At 44.9% G+C, this 14,123-nt stretch overlaps 2 protein-coding genes across 5 annotated transcripts in view; both read left to right on the top strand.

Annotated features, from left to right (window-relative positions):
- Positions 1-4,202, top strand: part of LOC148390376 (calmodulin-binding transcription activator 1-like) — a 50,246-nt gene extending 46,044 nt beyond the window's left edge. For both annotated transcript variants that reach the window (XM_088389433.1, XM_088389432.1), the window contains one exon: positions 210-4,202. In XM_088389433.1, coding sequence (XP_088245559.1) covers positions 210-285 — 76 coding nt within the window. In that variant the 3' untranslated portion in view covers positions 286-4,202. The remainder of the gene's footprint in view (positions 1-209) is intronic.
- Positions 4,203-4,777: 575 nt separating this feature from the next.
- Positions 4,778-14,069, top strand: LOC148390375 (homeodomain-interacting protein kinase 1-like). Of its 3 annotated transcripts, none has more exons than XM_088390151.1 (18): positions 4,778-5,114; positions 6,058-6,788; positions 6,895-7,086; positions 7,162-7,343; positions 7,418-7,541; positions 7,650-7,769; positions 7,855-7,941; positions 8,018-8,202; positions 8,312-8,462; positions 8,535-8,721; positions 8,906-9,024; positions 9,614-9,748; positions 10,706-10,863; positions 11,545-11,616; positions 11,703-11,873; positions 11,950-12,164; positions 12,249-12,361; positions 12,441-14,069. In XM_088390151.1, the coding sequence occupies exons 2-18, from the start codon at positions 6,060-6,062 to the stop codon at positions 12,915-12,917; spliced, it is 3,417 nt and encodes a 1,138-aa protein (XP_088246277.1). In that variant the 5' UTR covers positions 4,778-5,114; positions 6,058-6,059; the 3' UTR covers positions 12,918-14,069. The 3 variants fall into 3 exon arrangements, with proteins under 3 accessions (XP_088246277.1, XP_088246276.1, XP_088246279.1); XM_088390150.1 differs by having other exon boundaries at positions 10,703-10,863; XM_088390153.1 differs by lacking the exon at positions 9,614-9,748.
- Positions 14,070-14,123: the final 54 nt, after the last annotated feature.

The following is a 14,123-nucleotide window of genomic DNA, read 5'->3' as shown; positions in this document are numbered from 1 at the left end:
TTATTTTATCTGTATTCATTTCTGCCATACGTCTAGTTAGAAAGTGCTTGGTCCTATGTGGCCGCCGAATAGCACTGATGAAAAATTCCATCCCCGCTCCAGCATTTAAGTTGCCCATCCCTGCTGTAAATGGAAACAGACAACAAGACATACACACACAAAAGAAAAAAAACACCCTAATGTGTTTTCAATATGTGTTTTTACACCAGGGTCAGAGAGCAGAAAAAGGCCAGGGGTCCTGAGATCCCACCACCAGGCCCCACCCACAGCCCACTAAGCCTGTGAGCAACCCCCCCATTCCCCTTCTTTTTCTCTTTCCTCTCCAATCTATATTCCTCCCTGCCTCCCTCTCCTCCCCCATCCATTTTCTTCTCCCCCCTTTTTCGCCCGCCCTCTATCCTGTCCTCTCGAGAGGAAGACGCTTCCCATAGAGACGGAGGATAGGCTAGGTGTCCATCATGGCAGCTCAGACAGACAGACTACCAGGGCGAGCCCAGGGATCTGGCTCCGTCCGCAGCACTGATCCTCCTCCGCAGTTCCACTGGGAGGCCATCGCATTAACCTCATGGCATTCTTTGCACTCTTCATGGGTATGTTTCCAAGCGGGAGGAAGCGGATGGCTGCCGGCGTCAGCGCGGCGCCGCCCGGTTGTGGTGAAAAGCTTCAGCTCGCTCACTCGCCAAAGGCAACTTGGACTTGCCGAACTCATGCAAAACCCGTTGCGTTTTGTACCCAAACACTGATCCATGAAAGGATAAGAAAACATAAACCAAAAAAAACTCACGTCTATGTCGCATATGCATGCAAGTTACTTCTTGGTTCTTTTTTGCTTATTCCTCCTCTCCATCATGCCCAAGAGCTCTCGAGACAAACCATCCTGTTAATCATCATAATGTCACCACCAAGCAGTCTGACTCTTCTTACATTACTTACAAACCTACCAATCAGTCACCTGATCAAAAAGGGGAGGAACCACTTGAATGTAAGAGGAGCATTGTTTCCGTGAGGGTGGGAGTCTGAATTAACGATGTCTTAATTTGTTACATGGACTTTGTATGGAGTTCGTTCTCAGAGGCGACACTTTGCTCGCCCGCGTGGTGTCCGTGTTCGTTCAATTCAATGCATGTGTTTGAGCCGTGAGCTCCTGCATGCTTGCCAAACTGCTTTCGTGTTGTTTCTTTTGTATTTCTATGTGGAGTTGTGTCTCACTGTTCTCATCGACTTATCCTTGCCCTGCGTAATGTGAACTGTGTTAAGGACAAATGACAATATTTGGGGTGCTTTTTTTAAAGAAAAAAAAACAGCAACAACAAAGGTTTTTTTTTTTTTGGTTTACTTTTGGGGTCTAATTATTTATTTGAGAAGTGGTTAAGCTTGAGACTGGTTTCCCCCCCAACCCCGCCCCCCTTGTGTGCTAAAATATGACATGTTGCGGTGATTAAATGTCTCTGTTAGTTCTTTGCGTGAACCTCTAAATCCTAGCTGTGGTTTTGAGGAAAGAGTAACATACAGTAACATTGCCTTGACTTCTTCCTGACTCTGAGAGGTCTCTATGCTTGCTCTGTACAGGACACGGGTCCAGTACCTTCCCCGATACGGGGCATTGATCCCCATATTAGCCCATACGGGCAATCAAATCCTTATTTTGGACTATTGCATATTCCTGTATATAAACTGACGAGGTAAGGGGATACAAGGACCCTGAAACTTTTTCATAAGAGGACTGTATTTAAGATTATAAATTATTTTACTCCCATAATGAGAACTTAACATAAAGACCTGGCTACACAGGATGGCTGTATTGCTTGTACATAATGTAGATATTACAAACTGAGTAATGTGCATGATATTTAAGACGCAGAAACAACAAAAAGAACATGTTAGTGGCGGCTATGGACTGTGAGAGGATTTTAACGGCTTCACTTTAAGAGTATCCAGTATAAGTGTTACTGAAAAGAACATTTTGTTCAAGCATGCAAATGAAAAATCTAACGTTAGAATTAAATAAGTGGGAAAAACAAAGTTAGCTGAAACAATGATCTTTCAGACAAAACATTTACACGTTGTGCTTTTGTTCCTTGGCTCGCAAGAATCCAACACTTTTTGCCAGTAGTGCCAATTATTATGAATGCTATTTTGCCTAATACATTTTGTTGGGAGAAAAGAAAAAAAATACCAACACCCAAAAGATATCAGTAAGATGCACAGAGGCAACACACACAGACTATAAACAGTAGACAAGATAGTAAATAGCTCAACAGTAGTTTGAACTAGAGGATGACATTGAAGATGCAATTGTTAAAATAGCGGTGATGAAGACGCTGACAAAGATCGTTTTTAATGTGAATGCATTGACCCAAAAAAGACAAGAAGAGGGTGCTACGTTCTTTACAATGTGGTTGTGCTTCAGCAACATACTACTTTTCGTTCAACCATTCTCACCATTCAGTCAAACAGAATGTCTCCGTCCCACTCCTTACATCGTATCATTTCAAACCTTCTCTCCATTCTCACTGCCATGATGTAACACGTGCTTAAGCGCTCTGGAAAGCTCTGTTTAGGAAGTGCCTGATCAATAACAGAAAATTGCAAGTTCATATCAGGAAAAATAGCTATTGTGTGTTCTCCGAATGGCTGCCAGTTGACCTTTTTCTTTCTCGTAAATGGTGTGTTAAAAAATGACAGTGTTGGACTTGATTCGAGTTATTGCAAGTTACGTGCGCTAATTTGTCAGAGGCTCATGATCATTTTTGCCCGCTTGTGTGTGCGCAATGTTCAGTATTAGAACGATCAAATCTCTCAATTCTCTGTCACGAGTCAATCGAATGCCTTGGAGTCAGAGCCTGTGTTTTCCTGCACGGGTTCGCATGGAAACGTTCTCGTAGCATTAAGCAGAAAATAAGAACACAGCCGTTTTCCAGACAACATGTCTTGTACACTCTTTGCCATTCTCTCTCGCTTTCTCCATTCACCCCATGTCTCTCTCTCTCTCACACACACACACAGACACACTCGTACACACACTCAAGTGCACACGGTCAGAAATACCAGAAGGCCACAGTCTTTCTCTCTGTGCTTATGTCTTTGGGAACGGTTCAATCTCTCCCTTAGATTTTACTCAGGGTTGAAGAACAGGGAGATAAAATGTGGAGTGTCACTAACTCATCGCTAACACTTTGTGTATGCACGTGTATTCCGTACGTTAGGGATACTCCGGTTTGTTTATCTATCGAGTTGAGTCAGCTCATTTTCTATCGTGGTTCTTAACTGGCCCTCTCTCATGCATATAGTCTCATTTTGTGAGGCAGTGAATGTGATTTATTGAAACTGTAACGTGTGTCATTTTTTTCTACAAGAAAAGAAAAATAAGTATTGAGTGATTTCTAATGGTCATAAACGCACAAGATTAATACAAAGAATTCAAAATACCGTACTGTAAGTTTCAGTCATGTGTTACCTTAATTCAAACACAAGTCTAGTGCTAAATATTTGGAAGATCTCAAAATTCTGCCCTCGGTATCTTTCTCAATTAAACACTCCTCCCACATCATCACAACTTCTTTTTAGATACTCAAAACACACACACACCGCAATATCCTCGCGCACAGAAAGGCTAACACGGAGATCACTATGCTTTTGTTTATGGAGAGAGTGTTGGCTGGAAGAAGAACAAAAGAGATTATGTCAAAAAAAAAAAAGTCAATGAAAAAAAGTTAAGGTATGAATGAGGCAGTTGATGGCAGACGTGCGGAGATGTCCTCTGTTTCCCAATGGTGCGCCTGGAAAATGAATGGTACCTGTATAACCTTTTATGCCTTGTCTCTGAGGCAGAGTGCCCAAACACCACATTGCATGCTCGAATGGTAGACCCTCATAGATAAGCTAAGGTTTAGACCTCTCCACTCCCCTGTCTTCCCTCTGTCTCATCTCCTGCTCTATTCCAACCTTGCCTGCTGTTGTGTTCTCCATGCCTATCATTCCTCTTCTTTTGTAGCCTACTTTGACTTCCTATGTTCTACTTTTTGGGTTTGCATGCACAAGCATCACAAAAACTGTTGATGTTTTTAAGAGAATATTTTGTTGCTGAGGCCATGCAAAGTGTTTTGAATATTGCCCTTATATGTGGAAAATGTCCTCTGAATGCTTTACATAATTTCTGCTGTAAAATGAAATCAGAATAAAAAAGAAAATTTGCACTTTAATGTGTCTTTGCCTGCTATTTGTTTAAATGTATCTTTTTCTAATGGGGGGGCATTTGAGTTTTTGTAAAGTACTTTGACGATCATGCTAAATGTATGGGGGGCAATTATATTCTAAAAAAAATCTTTTTGATTATTGTATATGTAGAACAGGGGTGGGCAAACTTTTCTGCCACATCTAATTCTTAAAATAAATGAACATATGGGCCAAGTCATCCCTCGCAGAAACGAGCATGTGTATGAAAAATTTATAAAAATCCACCCACCTATCCACCCACCCTAATGTGGAAGGACCACAGGAAAATTACTGGGGAGCCTATGACGTCAATCCGTATTACCGTAAACTAAAAAGTATGCGTTTGTCCTTGCCTCTCAATACGACCATCCAAATGATATATGGACATTTCTGAAGATATATGACCATTTAAAATCGTTTTTTTTTTAATTGTTAATCAGTTGATCAGGGCTTCTTTCAGACGTTTGTTTCTTCAAAATATCACGTTTCGTCATTCCATATCTGCGTTCTCGATTCTAACTATCGGCATTACGGTAACAACCGGAAATGACATAGATTTGCAGCTGATATAAGGGTTTTTCCGGTATCTAATGGGATTTTATGCCACAGGACAGAGCGTCTTAGAGTAGAACATAGTCACTCTTTTAAAGGACAAATGTTTTTATTTTAATACCACAGATTGACGTTCATAAAGCGATGTTGGGCTGTTGCTCGTGTAAACTCGGAGCAGTAGCGTCCTGTATGGCTGTCAAGCGCTCCTTCGACTGAGAAAACAATGCAGGCCTGATAGCTCATGTTAGCATCTTCTACTCGCAAAGCTGCTCCAGTGGACCGCCGCAGTGGGGACTTGAAAGCCTTGGGCGAAGCCGTTTTCTGACTGCGCAACCACACACCACTCGGTATGTAACCTATTCCACCATTACAGCATTCCACTTTGCTGCAGCCATCTATTTTGTTTATATTTTCGAGGCGATTTTGAAAGCTTTCACTTGACGTCTCTTCTCCCCTAAAGTTGCGTTTAAGCTAGTTGGTTAGCCTAACTACGAAGATCAACGCTGTTGATTTGCTCACTAATATCCCCAGACGGCTTCACTGAGAAACAATCGTGGTTAACAAAGATATGTTTGTCACATCTTTTAATCGCTTGATTGTGTGATTAGAGTCGGGACATTTTGTGGTCGTAGCAGGGCTTTAAATGTCGGGCCCAACATGACTGCTGCAAAGTCTGCATAGTGGAGCTACTGAAGCTGTAAATGTGTCGTAATCTCGCAGGACCAACGTTTGGATTTTTATTAACATCGGTGCCGCCATTGTGGTTTTATCTTTCCATCAAGTCCAGTATTTGTACATTGACTCGATGCAGCAAAGTATGTATGCATGTCGGATGTCATACGTGCAACTATGTCTAGCATTAATGCTTCCAATGCGTTTTGCTGTTGAAAAATGCACACAATGTTGATGTTTTAGAATGCGCCATCCTTGAAATTAATCATACAGACTAGTTCTCAGATTAAAGCGTCCTCATACCGAGTGCGAGTCACGCCCTGGTCTCATACTTTACTTGGGAACGTCATGCATAAACGCCATCTAGTCTTGACTGATGTCTGGAATTTCCTACTCATCGTTTGAATTCAAATCATTGTATTTATGGCCTAGATGTGTGTTATTCAAATAATGTTACTATGACTCGCATGTTATGGCTACTTAACACTGTATTAGCATGATATCCTTGGATGTGTTCTGACTGGTGTAGAATTTTGGGGTACCTCATTGCAGAAGGAACAGGGCTGCTGAGGAGCCTAGCTTCTTTTCAATGTCTGAAATATGATCTTTCTTTCTCAGCTATGACCTCACAGCTGCAAGTCTTCTCGCCTCCCTCCATCTCCTCCAGTGCCTTTTGCCGTGTTAAGAAGCTAAAGGTGGAGAACAACGTTTGGGATGTGTCCACTACCGAAGCGTACAACTCCATAGCGGGCCAGTCGGCGTATACCTTTACCCCAGCCATGGCCGTCCCACCCTTCGCACCATCCTTGGTCTTCCCCCCAACAGCGCCCGGATCTCGCGGCCAAGTGGTGGTTCGGGCAGCTGACAGCACCGGTAGTCTTCCGCGGGGTTCCAGTCGGCGTGTCACTGAGCACGCGACATCCTCTTCTTACGCTCACGTCGAGGCGGCCTCGGAAACAAGAGGACATCGGCACGGGCAAAAGAGAAAGATGGAGGAGACCAATGAGGGCAGCGGGAGCGGCTGTGGCAGCGTGCAAATTCTGGAGGAGCTTTCTGCGCCAGCCGCAACGTTCTCCACTCGCACGGGCGGCGGAGGAGGCGGCACCGGCCAGTCCATACCTCACTCGGCCCCGACCACCAAAAGCAGTAGCTCCAATGGCGAAGGCGACTATCAGCTGGTGCAGCACGAGATCCTCTGCTCTGTGTCCTGCAGTTACGAAGTTTTGGAGTTCTTGGGGAGGGGCACCTTTGGCCAAGTGGCCAAGTGCTGGAAGAGGGGTACCAATGAGATTGTGGCAATTAAGATTCTTAAGAACCATCCTTCCTATGCTCGCCAGGGACAAATTGAGGTACCATCGCATCTCCATATAACATTTACGACCAACGTATAAAAGACTCATTTCCTTGGAGCTTTTGTTTTTTTTCTTTTTCCCCTCATGTTTTGTTTTTTTCCAGGTGGGCATCCTGAACAGACTGAGTGCGGAGAATGCAGACGAGTACAACTTTGTGCGCTCCTATGAGTGCTTCCAGCACAAGGGTCATACGTGCTTGGTGTTTGAGATGCTCGAACAGAACCTGTATGACTTTCTCAAGCACAGCAAGTTCAGCCCGCTGCCTCTTCGGCACATTAGACCAATTCTACAACAGGTATGCATACCTGCTCCCAGTCAAAATCCCTTTTGAATGCAGTATGCAGCCAAGCACTAATTTCGATGTGTTTAGGTGGCGACGGCACTGATGAAGCTCAAGAGCTTGGGACTGATTCATGCTGACCTAAAGCCTGAGAATATCATGCTGGTCGACCCCCTCAGGCAGCCGTACAGGGTAAAGGTCATTGACTTTGGTTCCGCAAGCCACGTTTCCAAGGCTGTGTGCTCTACATACTTGCAGTCCCGCTACTACAGGTACTGCATTTCGTCAGAGCCTCAGTTTATAACGTCATGGTGCCTGTTGATCTAACGTGTGCTTTGTCGTGCAGGGCCCCTGAGATCATTTTAGGTCTGCCGTTCTGCGAGGCTATTGACATGTGGTCTCTGGGCTGTGTGATTGCTGAGCTCTTTTTGGGGTGGCCTCTCTACCCTGGAGCCTCTGAGTACGATCAGGTCAGTTCAGCAATTCAAGCTATCCCACAAACAAGAGACTCACCATTTTCAGTTTTCCCCTCATGCAAATGTATTCAGTACAATTTTTTTTTCCGCCCCTCTTTACAGATCCGCTACATCTCTCAGACTCAAGGCCTGCCAGCTGAGTACCTACTGAGTGCAGGCACAAAAACCAGCCGCTTTTTCAACCGAGGACCGGACTCTAGCTACCCACTTTGGAGGCTTAAGGTCAATAAACCCACATCAATCGATCTGAAAATGATGTGGGCTCTGAAGGTTCTTGAGTAATAACATTATCATATCTGTTTTGCAGACACCATCAGAACACGAAATGGAGATGGGCATCAAATCCAAGGAAGCTCGAAAATACATCTTCAACTGTTTGGATGACATGATGCAGGTGCCTGTTTTGGGAGGATTATCATGAAACCTGGCAACGCCTGAGAACATTTAACTAAAATCACATTTTGCTCCAGGTCAACCTTTCATCTCATTTGGAGGGTACAGACATGCTGGCTGAGAAAGCAGATAGACGCGAGTTCATAGATCTCCTGAAGAGGATGCTCCGCCTGGACGCTGACAAGAGGATCACGCCTACAAAGACACTGGGTCACCCTTTTGTCACAATGAGCCACCTCATGGATTATCCACACAGCTCTCAGTAAGTGGACTATTTCAAAAATCTCCTTACTTAGCGCCTACCAGTAGGTACGCACCTGCTTTGTGTGTGGTGATGGTTTCTTAAAGAAGATCCTGTTGTTTCTTCCCAGCGTGAAATCGTGCTTCCAGAACATGGAGATCTGCAAACGCCGGAGCACCTACGACAGCAACAAATCCCTCTACTCTGCCAACGCAGTCCCCAGTGCTGCGGCAGGAAACCTGACTGTTACCTTCAGTAGCCAGCTCAACCAGCATAACCAGGCAAGCTCAACACTCTCTTGCATGTGAAGTCATCAAAAAAATGCATACCAATTCCTAGTGGATGTCCATCAGGTGCCTTCTGCAGGGGGAGCGGTGCCTTTACTAAATTATCAGCCAGCGTTGTACCAGCAGGCAACCATCAACATTCCCGGTCTGACTCAACAAAGTGTTCCTATTCCAACGCGTCCTGCCGGCCTGTGTAGCCAGGCAGAACCCTTCCAGCAGACTCTGATTGTTTGCCCACCTTCAACCATTCAAGGTACAAGATGCATACGGAGCTGCCGTGACTTTCAAGCTAAATTTGTTCAGTGCCCAAGGAAGGAGTTTACTGCAAATCGTTTTTTGAAATGAATGGAATAGCCATGAATCCGTTCCAATGCCACAAATCCATCACGCATCACACATGAGATGTTCACCAGTATCGGTGTGAAAATTATGCGCAGGGCTGCAGTCCTCAAGCAAGAGCTCCAGCTTCCCCGTGAGGATGGATAACTCGGTTCCTATCGTACCTCAGAACCAGCCTGCCCAGTCCTTACAGCTCCAGCCCAGCATGCTCACGCAGGTAAGAGTTTGGCGGTCGTTTGCATGTCTGATGTCTGCCCATCCTCCGATTGAATAAAGCGCGCACAATTTGACTGTCAGCTTTTCTCGTTTGTTTTCACTTGTGTTGGTTGGTTTTCTGGCATTTAAGTGCTGCTATGGCAGGCTTTGTGGTTTGATTTTAAGAAAATGAAAGTTTGCTTTCTTGCTTCCGATGTTGGTAAATTGCTGCGTCATGTGCGTGTCACCTGCATCTCCTCCAAAGGTTACATGACGTCCATGAACCCAAAATGAAGCCTTTTGCCTTGTTGGAATGCATTTGAACTCATTTATGATTCTTGTGGTCATTTCTTTATGTTGCAACTAATTCCACTTTGTATTTCCATATTTGATGTGAGTGCCACTGAGGACTTTAGGCGTGTCCTATCCTGAGCTTCATTCGGCCATAAATCTGGTTCCCAGCTAAAAAAAAAAAAAAAAAGCGACCCAATTTCTGCACGTTGCAGTTTGCGTATCCGGCCGGATTGATCTGCTCTCTAAATCCCACGGCAGCTCCGAAGGACGTTTTGCTTTTCTCACACTGCCTCCCCCTATGCCCTCACCTCCTCCAGGGTTCCTGTACACCGCTGATGGTGGCCACTCTGCACCCACCCGCGTCAGGCATAGCCTCCCAGTATTCTCTACCAGTGGGGCTAGGTACTGGGGTGGGCCGGCCCACCCTGTTGGAGCACACAGCCACAGTGCTGGTAAAGAACCACCAAGAACGACGAGCACTTTTCCTGTTACCAATAAGGCGTCGGCTCACTCCCGTCCCACTTTCTTTCATTGGTTTGCTTTTCACTCTGCCTTTGCATTACACATTGAATTTCAGTCTTCCTAGTTATATGTGCATTGCATCAGATAATATAAGGTTTGTCTATTCAAAGCCGGACAAAATCTAATGAGGTACACCTCAAGTACCTTCTGTTGACATTTTATTTGTGATTTTTTTTTTTTTTTTTTTTTTTTTTTTTTTTTTTTTTTTTTTTAGATGCACATTGACTAAACACATGATCGCAAAGGACTCCTCCTCCTTTTTTTTCCCCTCTCCTCACATTGTTCACACACTCTGACATTCTCTCCCCCATTCTTTCCCCGTAGGTGTGCTTAGGGCATGGAGATCGCATGTGTTGCTGAGTTGGTCTGCGCTTTGCTTGCAGCTTCTCATATCCTGTCCTCCTTTTTTTGTTTCAGCACAGGATGGTGCACCTCCCAAGCACATCAAAGCCACAACAATTTCACTCTGAAACTTTCTATTTCAGCCCCTCAACTTGTGGCATGCTGCAGACACTGCAAATATCAGTTAACAAAACCAACTAACTCCTGTTTCTTCTTTAACAGGCACCATGACTTACTTTTTTTATTTTATACACATCCTGGTCTGTTTCCAGTGCTTCAGTGTTTATGCTTTGCATGGTTTTGTTACGTTGGTTTGTTGCAAGGCCGTGCTTAAAAAATAAAGGAATGGCTTGGGAAAGTTGCTCGCTTATCTTGTGCTTTGCCTGCAGCAGATATTGGCTGGATTGCCCTCAGTCGTCTTTGGGTTGATTTCTCAGCATGGTCTCAAATGTCCGACTTGTCCCAACAGTGGAATTTTTTTTCAATGATCACTGATCTATATAACTTCGATTAAAATGTGACTCTCTGGGCATTTTTCCTAGCAGGCCTGGCCCACTGGAACCCAACAAATCCTCATCCCGTCATCATGGCAGCAGGTCCCGGGCGTAGCCATCCACAGCGCTGCGCACCAGGCAAATATTGCAGAGTCACCACGGGACTCCCACCACACCGACGCCACTGCCCAGCAGGGACACAATTGGAGGTATGTCAGCCAAGCAGTGTTCATTACGTTTGGATCAGAAAGGTTATGTTGCGCAGTAAATAACATTGCTGACTCGCTTGGAGGGGAAAATATAGTTGTAAAGCTTGTTTGGTATCAGAAGAGATAAAACAATCCCGCAAGGGGGGGAGAAAGGAATTACGAGCAAAAAGGAAAAATCGATTAAGTTTGTGAATTCATTTTTTGTAAAAGAACGTAGAAGTTTTATTTTGAGGCCGTAGCTCCCAGCCCTGGCTCAATGGGCAATATGAAAGTAGTTAGTACAGGGTTCTAGCAGATCTTTAGTGTTGAAAGGCTTTCAATCCATGAAGCTAAAAATGAGGCCTTTTTGGCATTGAAATGTCTTTCAAAAGTGCCTCAAAAAAAAACCACACATTCGAAATAGGATTTCCTGAGCATAATTAGTTTCAAATGTTTTATTCAACAACAAGGAACATGGGCAACTATGTGAACTTAGTCTTAAATTTAGTTTCAAATGGGATCAAAAAGTATGAATTTAATTTGCCTTAAGCTGTAAGAACTCCAAAGTAATCAATGTTTTTCCTATGTTTACTTTATTGTTTTAGTTTTCTCTCTTGCATGTAATAAAAATGAAATCATTGAATTAGTAATGGGATTCTGTTTTGCAACACCTGTTTCATGTTATGTTTTGTATTCTAACAGGAGCTCAGCACAAACCAAAACTCAGCAGGAGAGGAAGAAGGTCAAAGCCAGGCGAGGAGAGAACAGAAATAGGTGAGTGACCAAGAAAGATTTATGGCAGTTGTTCACTTTTGCTGTTTGGTTACAAGCTCAGTGTTGTATTCAATTCTCGTCTTTAGGGCTGCAGCCACCACCTCGTTGCTGAGCACCAATGCCGTGACGTCGTCTAGCCTCATGGCCACGTTGTCGCAGCCCATCGTCATCTCTGACACGCCCAGCCCGGCAGTTAGCATCATAACCATCCACAGCGACACCGACACTGAGGATGAGCGCAAGTTTCACCCTGCCAGGTGAGCACCCGTTGACAGCATGATAAAAAAATGTTTGAGCTGATTTTGAACTGAATCTTTTTTCTTTTGACATCAGCGTTACGTTGGGCCAGCGCACCAACGTTATCAGCTGTGTGACCGTGCATGACTCTGATTCGTCGACTGCCAGCCCCCTGACCCCGCGTCCCCGCACGCTAAACGCAGCCAGCACCGTTTCCTCTCGCCAGGCCAAGTCTCTGGCCGTGGTGGCGCCTTCAGTCAAAATTCAGGCGCCTGAGAGAGGAGCAACTTCACGTAGCCGCCCAGAAACTGGTGAGCGTCGTACTCATTCCTCAGCCACCCGTCATTGTGGCATCGAAAGTTCCGGTAGTTAACGCTCATTCGTTTCTTTCCCAGTGAACTACATGAAACCCAAGAGAATGTCTCATCAGCAGCCAAGTAGTTCGGGGGAGAACCTGGAGCGACACGGACTGATGCTGAGCCAGTCACGCCCCTTAAACCTCAGCCAGGTGAGGCTGCTTTTATGTGGAGAAAAAGGAATTATTTGCGTCCCACGCTGACGTAAATATTTGTGCGTGTGCCGCAAAGGTGCAGCCCCTGGTGTCTTCATCTCAGGAGCGCACGGGGGCATCCCACACTCGGCAGCAGACCTTCCCCGCGGCCGCCTCTGCTCCACACTACAACTTCCCCGAGGTGTCGGCCCTGGCCTCCGTCTCAGCGGCCGGGCCCGGCCTGTACACCTACCCGGCCTCCACCGCCCTCTCGTCCGCCTCTCAGGTCATGGAGCAGCTGCTGGGCCGTGGCCACGCCGGGCACGGAGGCCACGGACACTCGGGACACTCCCCCTCCGCCTATGCAGCCACATACACCTCTTCTTCCTCGTCCTCCAGGAGAGACTCGGCCGGCCGCAAGGAGTCGGTCAGCAGCCTGCTGCACGGCCTGCCGGCGGTCTACCAGCAGCAGTTCGCCGCGGCCTCCCCGTATGTTAGTGTGACGCCACGGGCGGAGGCGTACGGCGCCTACCAGCTGAGCCCCAGACGCCTGGCGCAGTACCCTTACCTATAAGATTCTTCATTCACTTACTTACAAGGGACAACTGTCACTTATCCGATTGCTGCTTTCCATCACAAGGCTTGTCCTTTCTATTTGTTTTCCCTTCGATCTTATCTGACGCCCTTATTTTATCCACTTCATATTAGGCGTTGTGCTTCATTGTTTTTGTGTGAAGAGAGATTCTGCTCCTGTCACAAGCTGCGATGACACTTTTTAGGCCAGCTTCTTGTGCTCGTGGAGGACTCGCTGACACTAATCCAGTAAGTCCCTGTGTTTTAGCTAACCCTAACAGTAACTGTACTTGACACTTGTCCGTTGACTCACAAATGTCTTTTGCTATTTTTAAATTATGTTTTGTTTCTTGTACGGTGGGAAGACGATGGCATAGGGATGGGTTTAAGCTGCAAAAGGTGGCCCAATTGTGATGACTCAATGTTAATTTAAGTGCACATGTGATCGTGTGTTTATGTAGTGACAGTGTTTTAGGCCAGATGAATCACGCAATAGTTTATTTAGATTTTGCTTTTCTTTTGAACTGAATGTATTTATGAAGTCCAGATGAGTGAGATCGTCATGCTGATAAATGATGGGGAAAAGCTTTTAGGGTTTATTGTTTCAGAAAGGAAGTGATCCCGTTTCACTTTAAAAGAGAAAATAAATCCCGATTGTCATAGTGACACTTATTAAATGACACATCCGCTAGCCACTGTTAAGTAGGACCTTTTTAATAGGTTTAAGTAAGGCCAGTTTTTATGTAAAGAGCTAAATAAATAAATAAAAGATACATCCCTTGATAGGCAGGGGATGCATGCTCACTGATTGACTGCTGAATATTGGCATATAATCTTTTGGTTGATTACTTCATGTTGTGCAAGGAGCACTTAGGAGAATGAGTTCTTAAAAAAACAAAAATCCAGCCAAAATGTTGCAGAAGAGAGATGTTTTCCTTCGGTTAACTGCAGTGAAGTCTTCTGGTGACTGTGGGTTCTCAAAAGCTTTTTAGTCAATTCTTCCCTGTTGTGTTTGCATTGTTTTGTGTTGTAATGTCTGAGTATTTAACTGTAATTTGACCTTATTCTAGTAGTAAAAGATGCTAATTCAGGGAAATGTTTCTGCTCAATAATCTACCATCACTGTTTGCAATAAAATAACCACAAACACAAACCTGTCTTGTCATACTCATTCCTCATTCACTAATCGCAAGCGACCACATTTCAT

Source organism: Syngnathus floridae, chromosome 11, assembly GCF_059516105.1.
Source record: "Syngnathus floridae isolate MCC-2025c chromosome 11, RoL_Sflo_1.0, whole genome shotgun sequence".
NCBI lineage: Eukaryota > Metazoa > Chordata > Actinopteri > Syngnathiformes > Syngnathidae > Syngnathus > Syngnathus floridae.
This window is presented reverse-complemented; position numbering and strand designations above follow the sequence as displayed.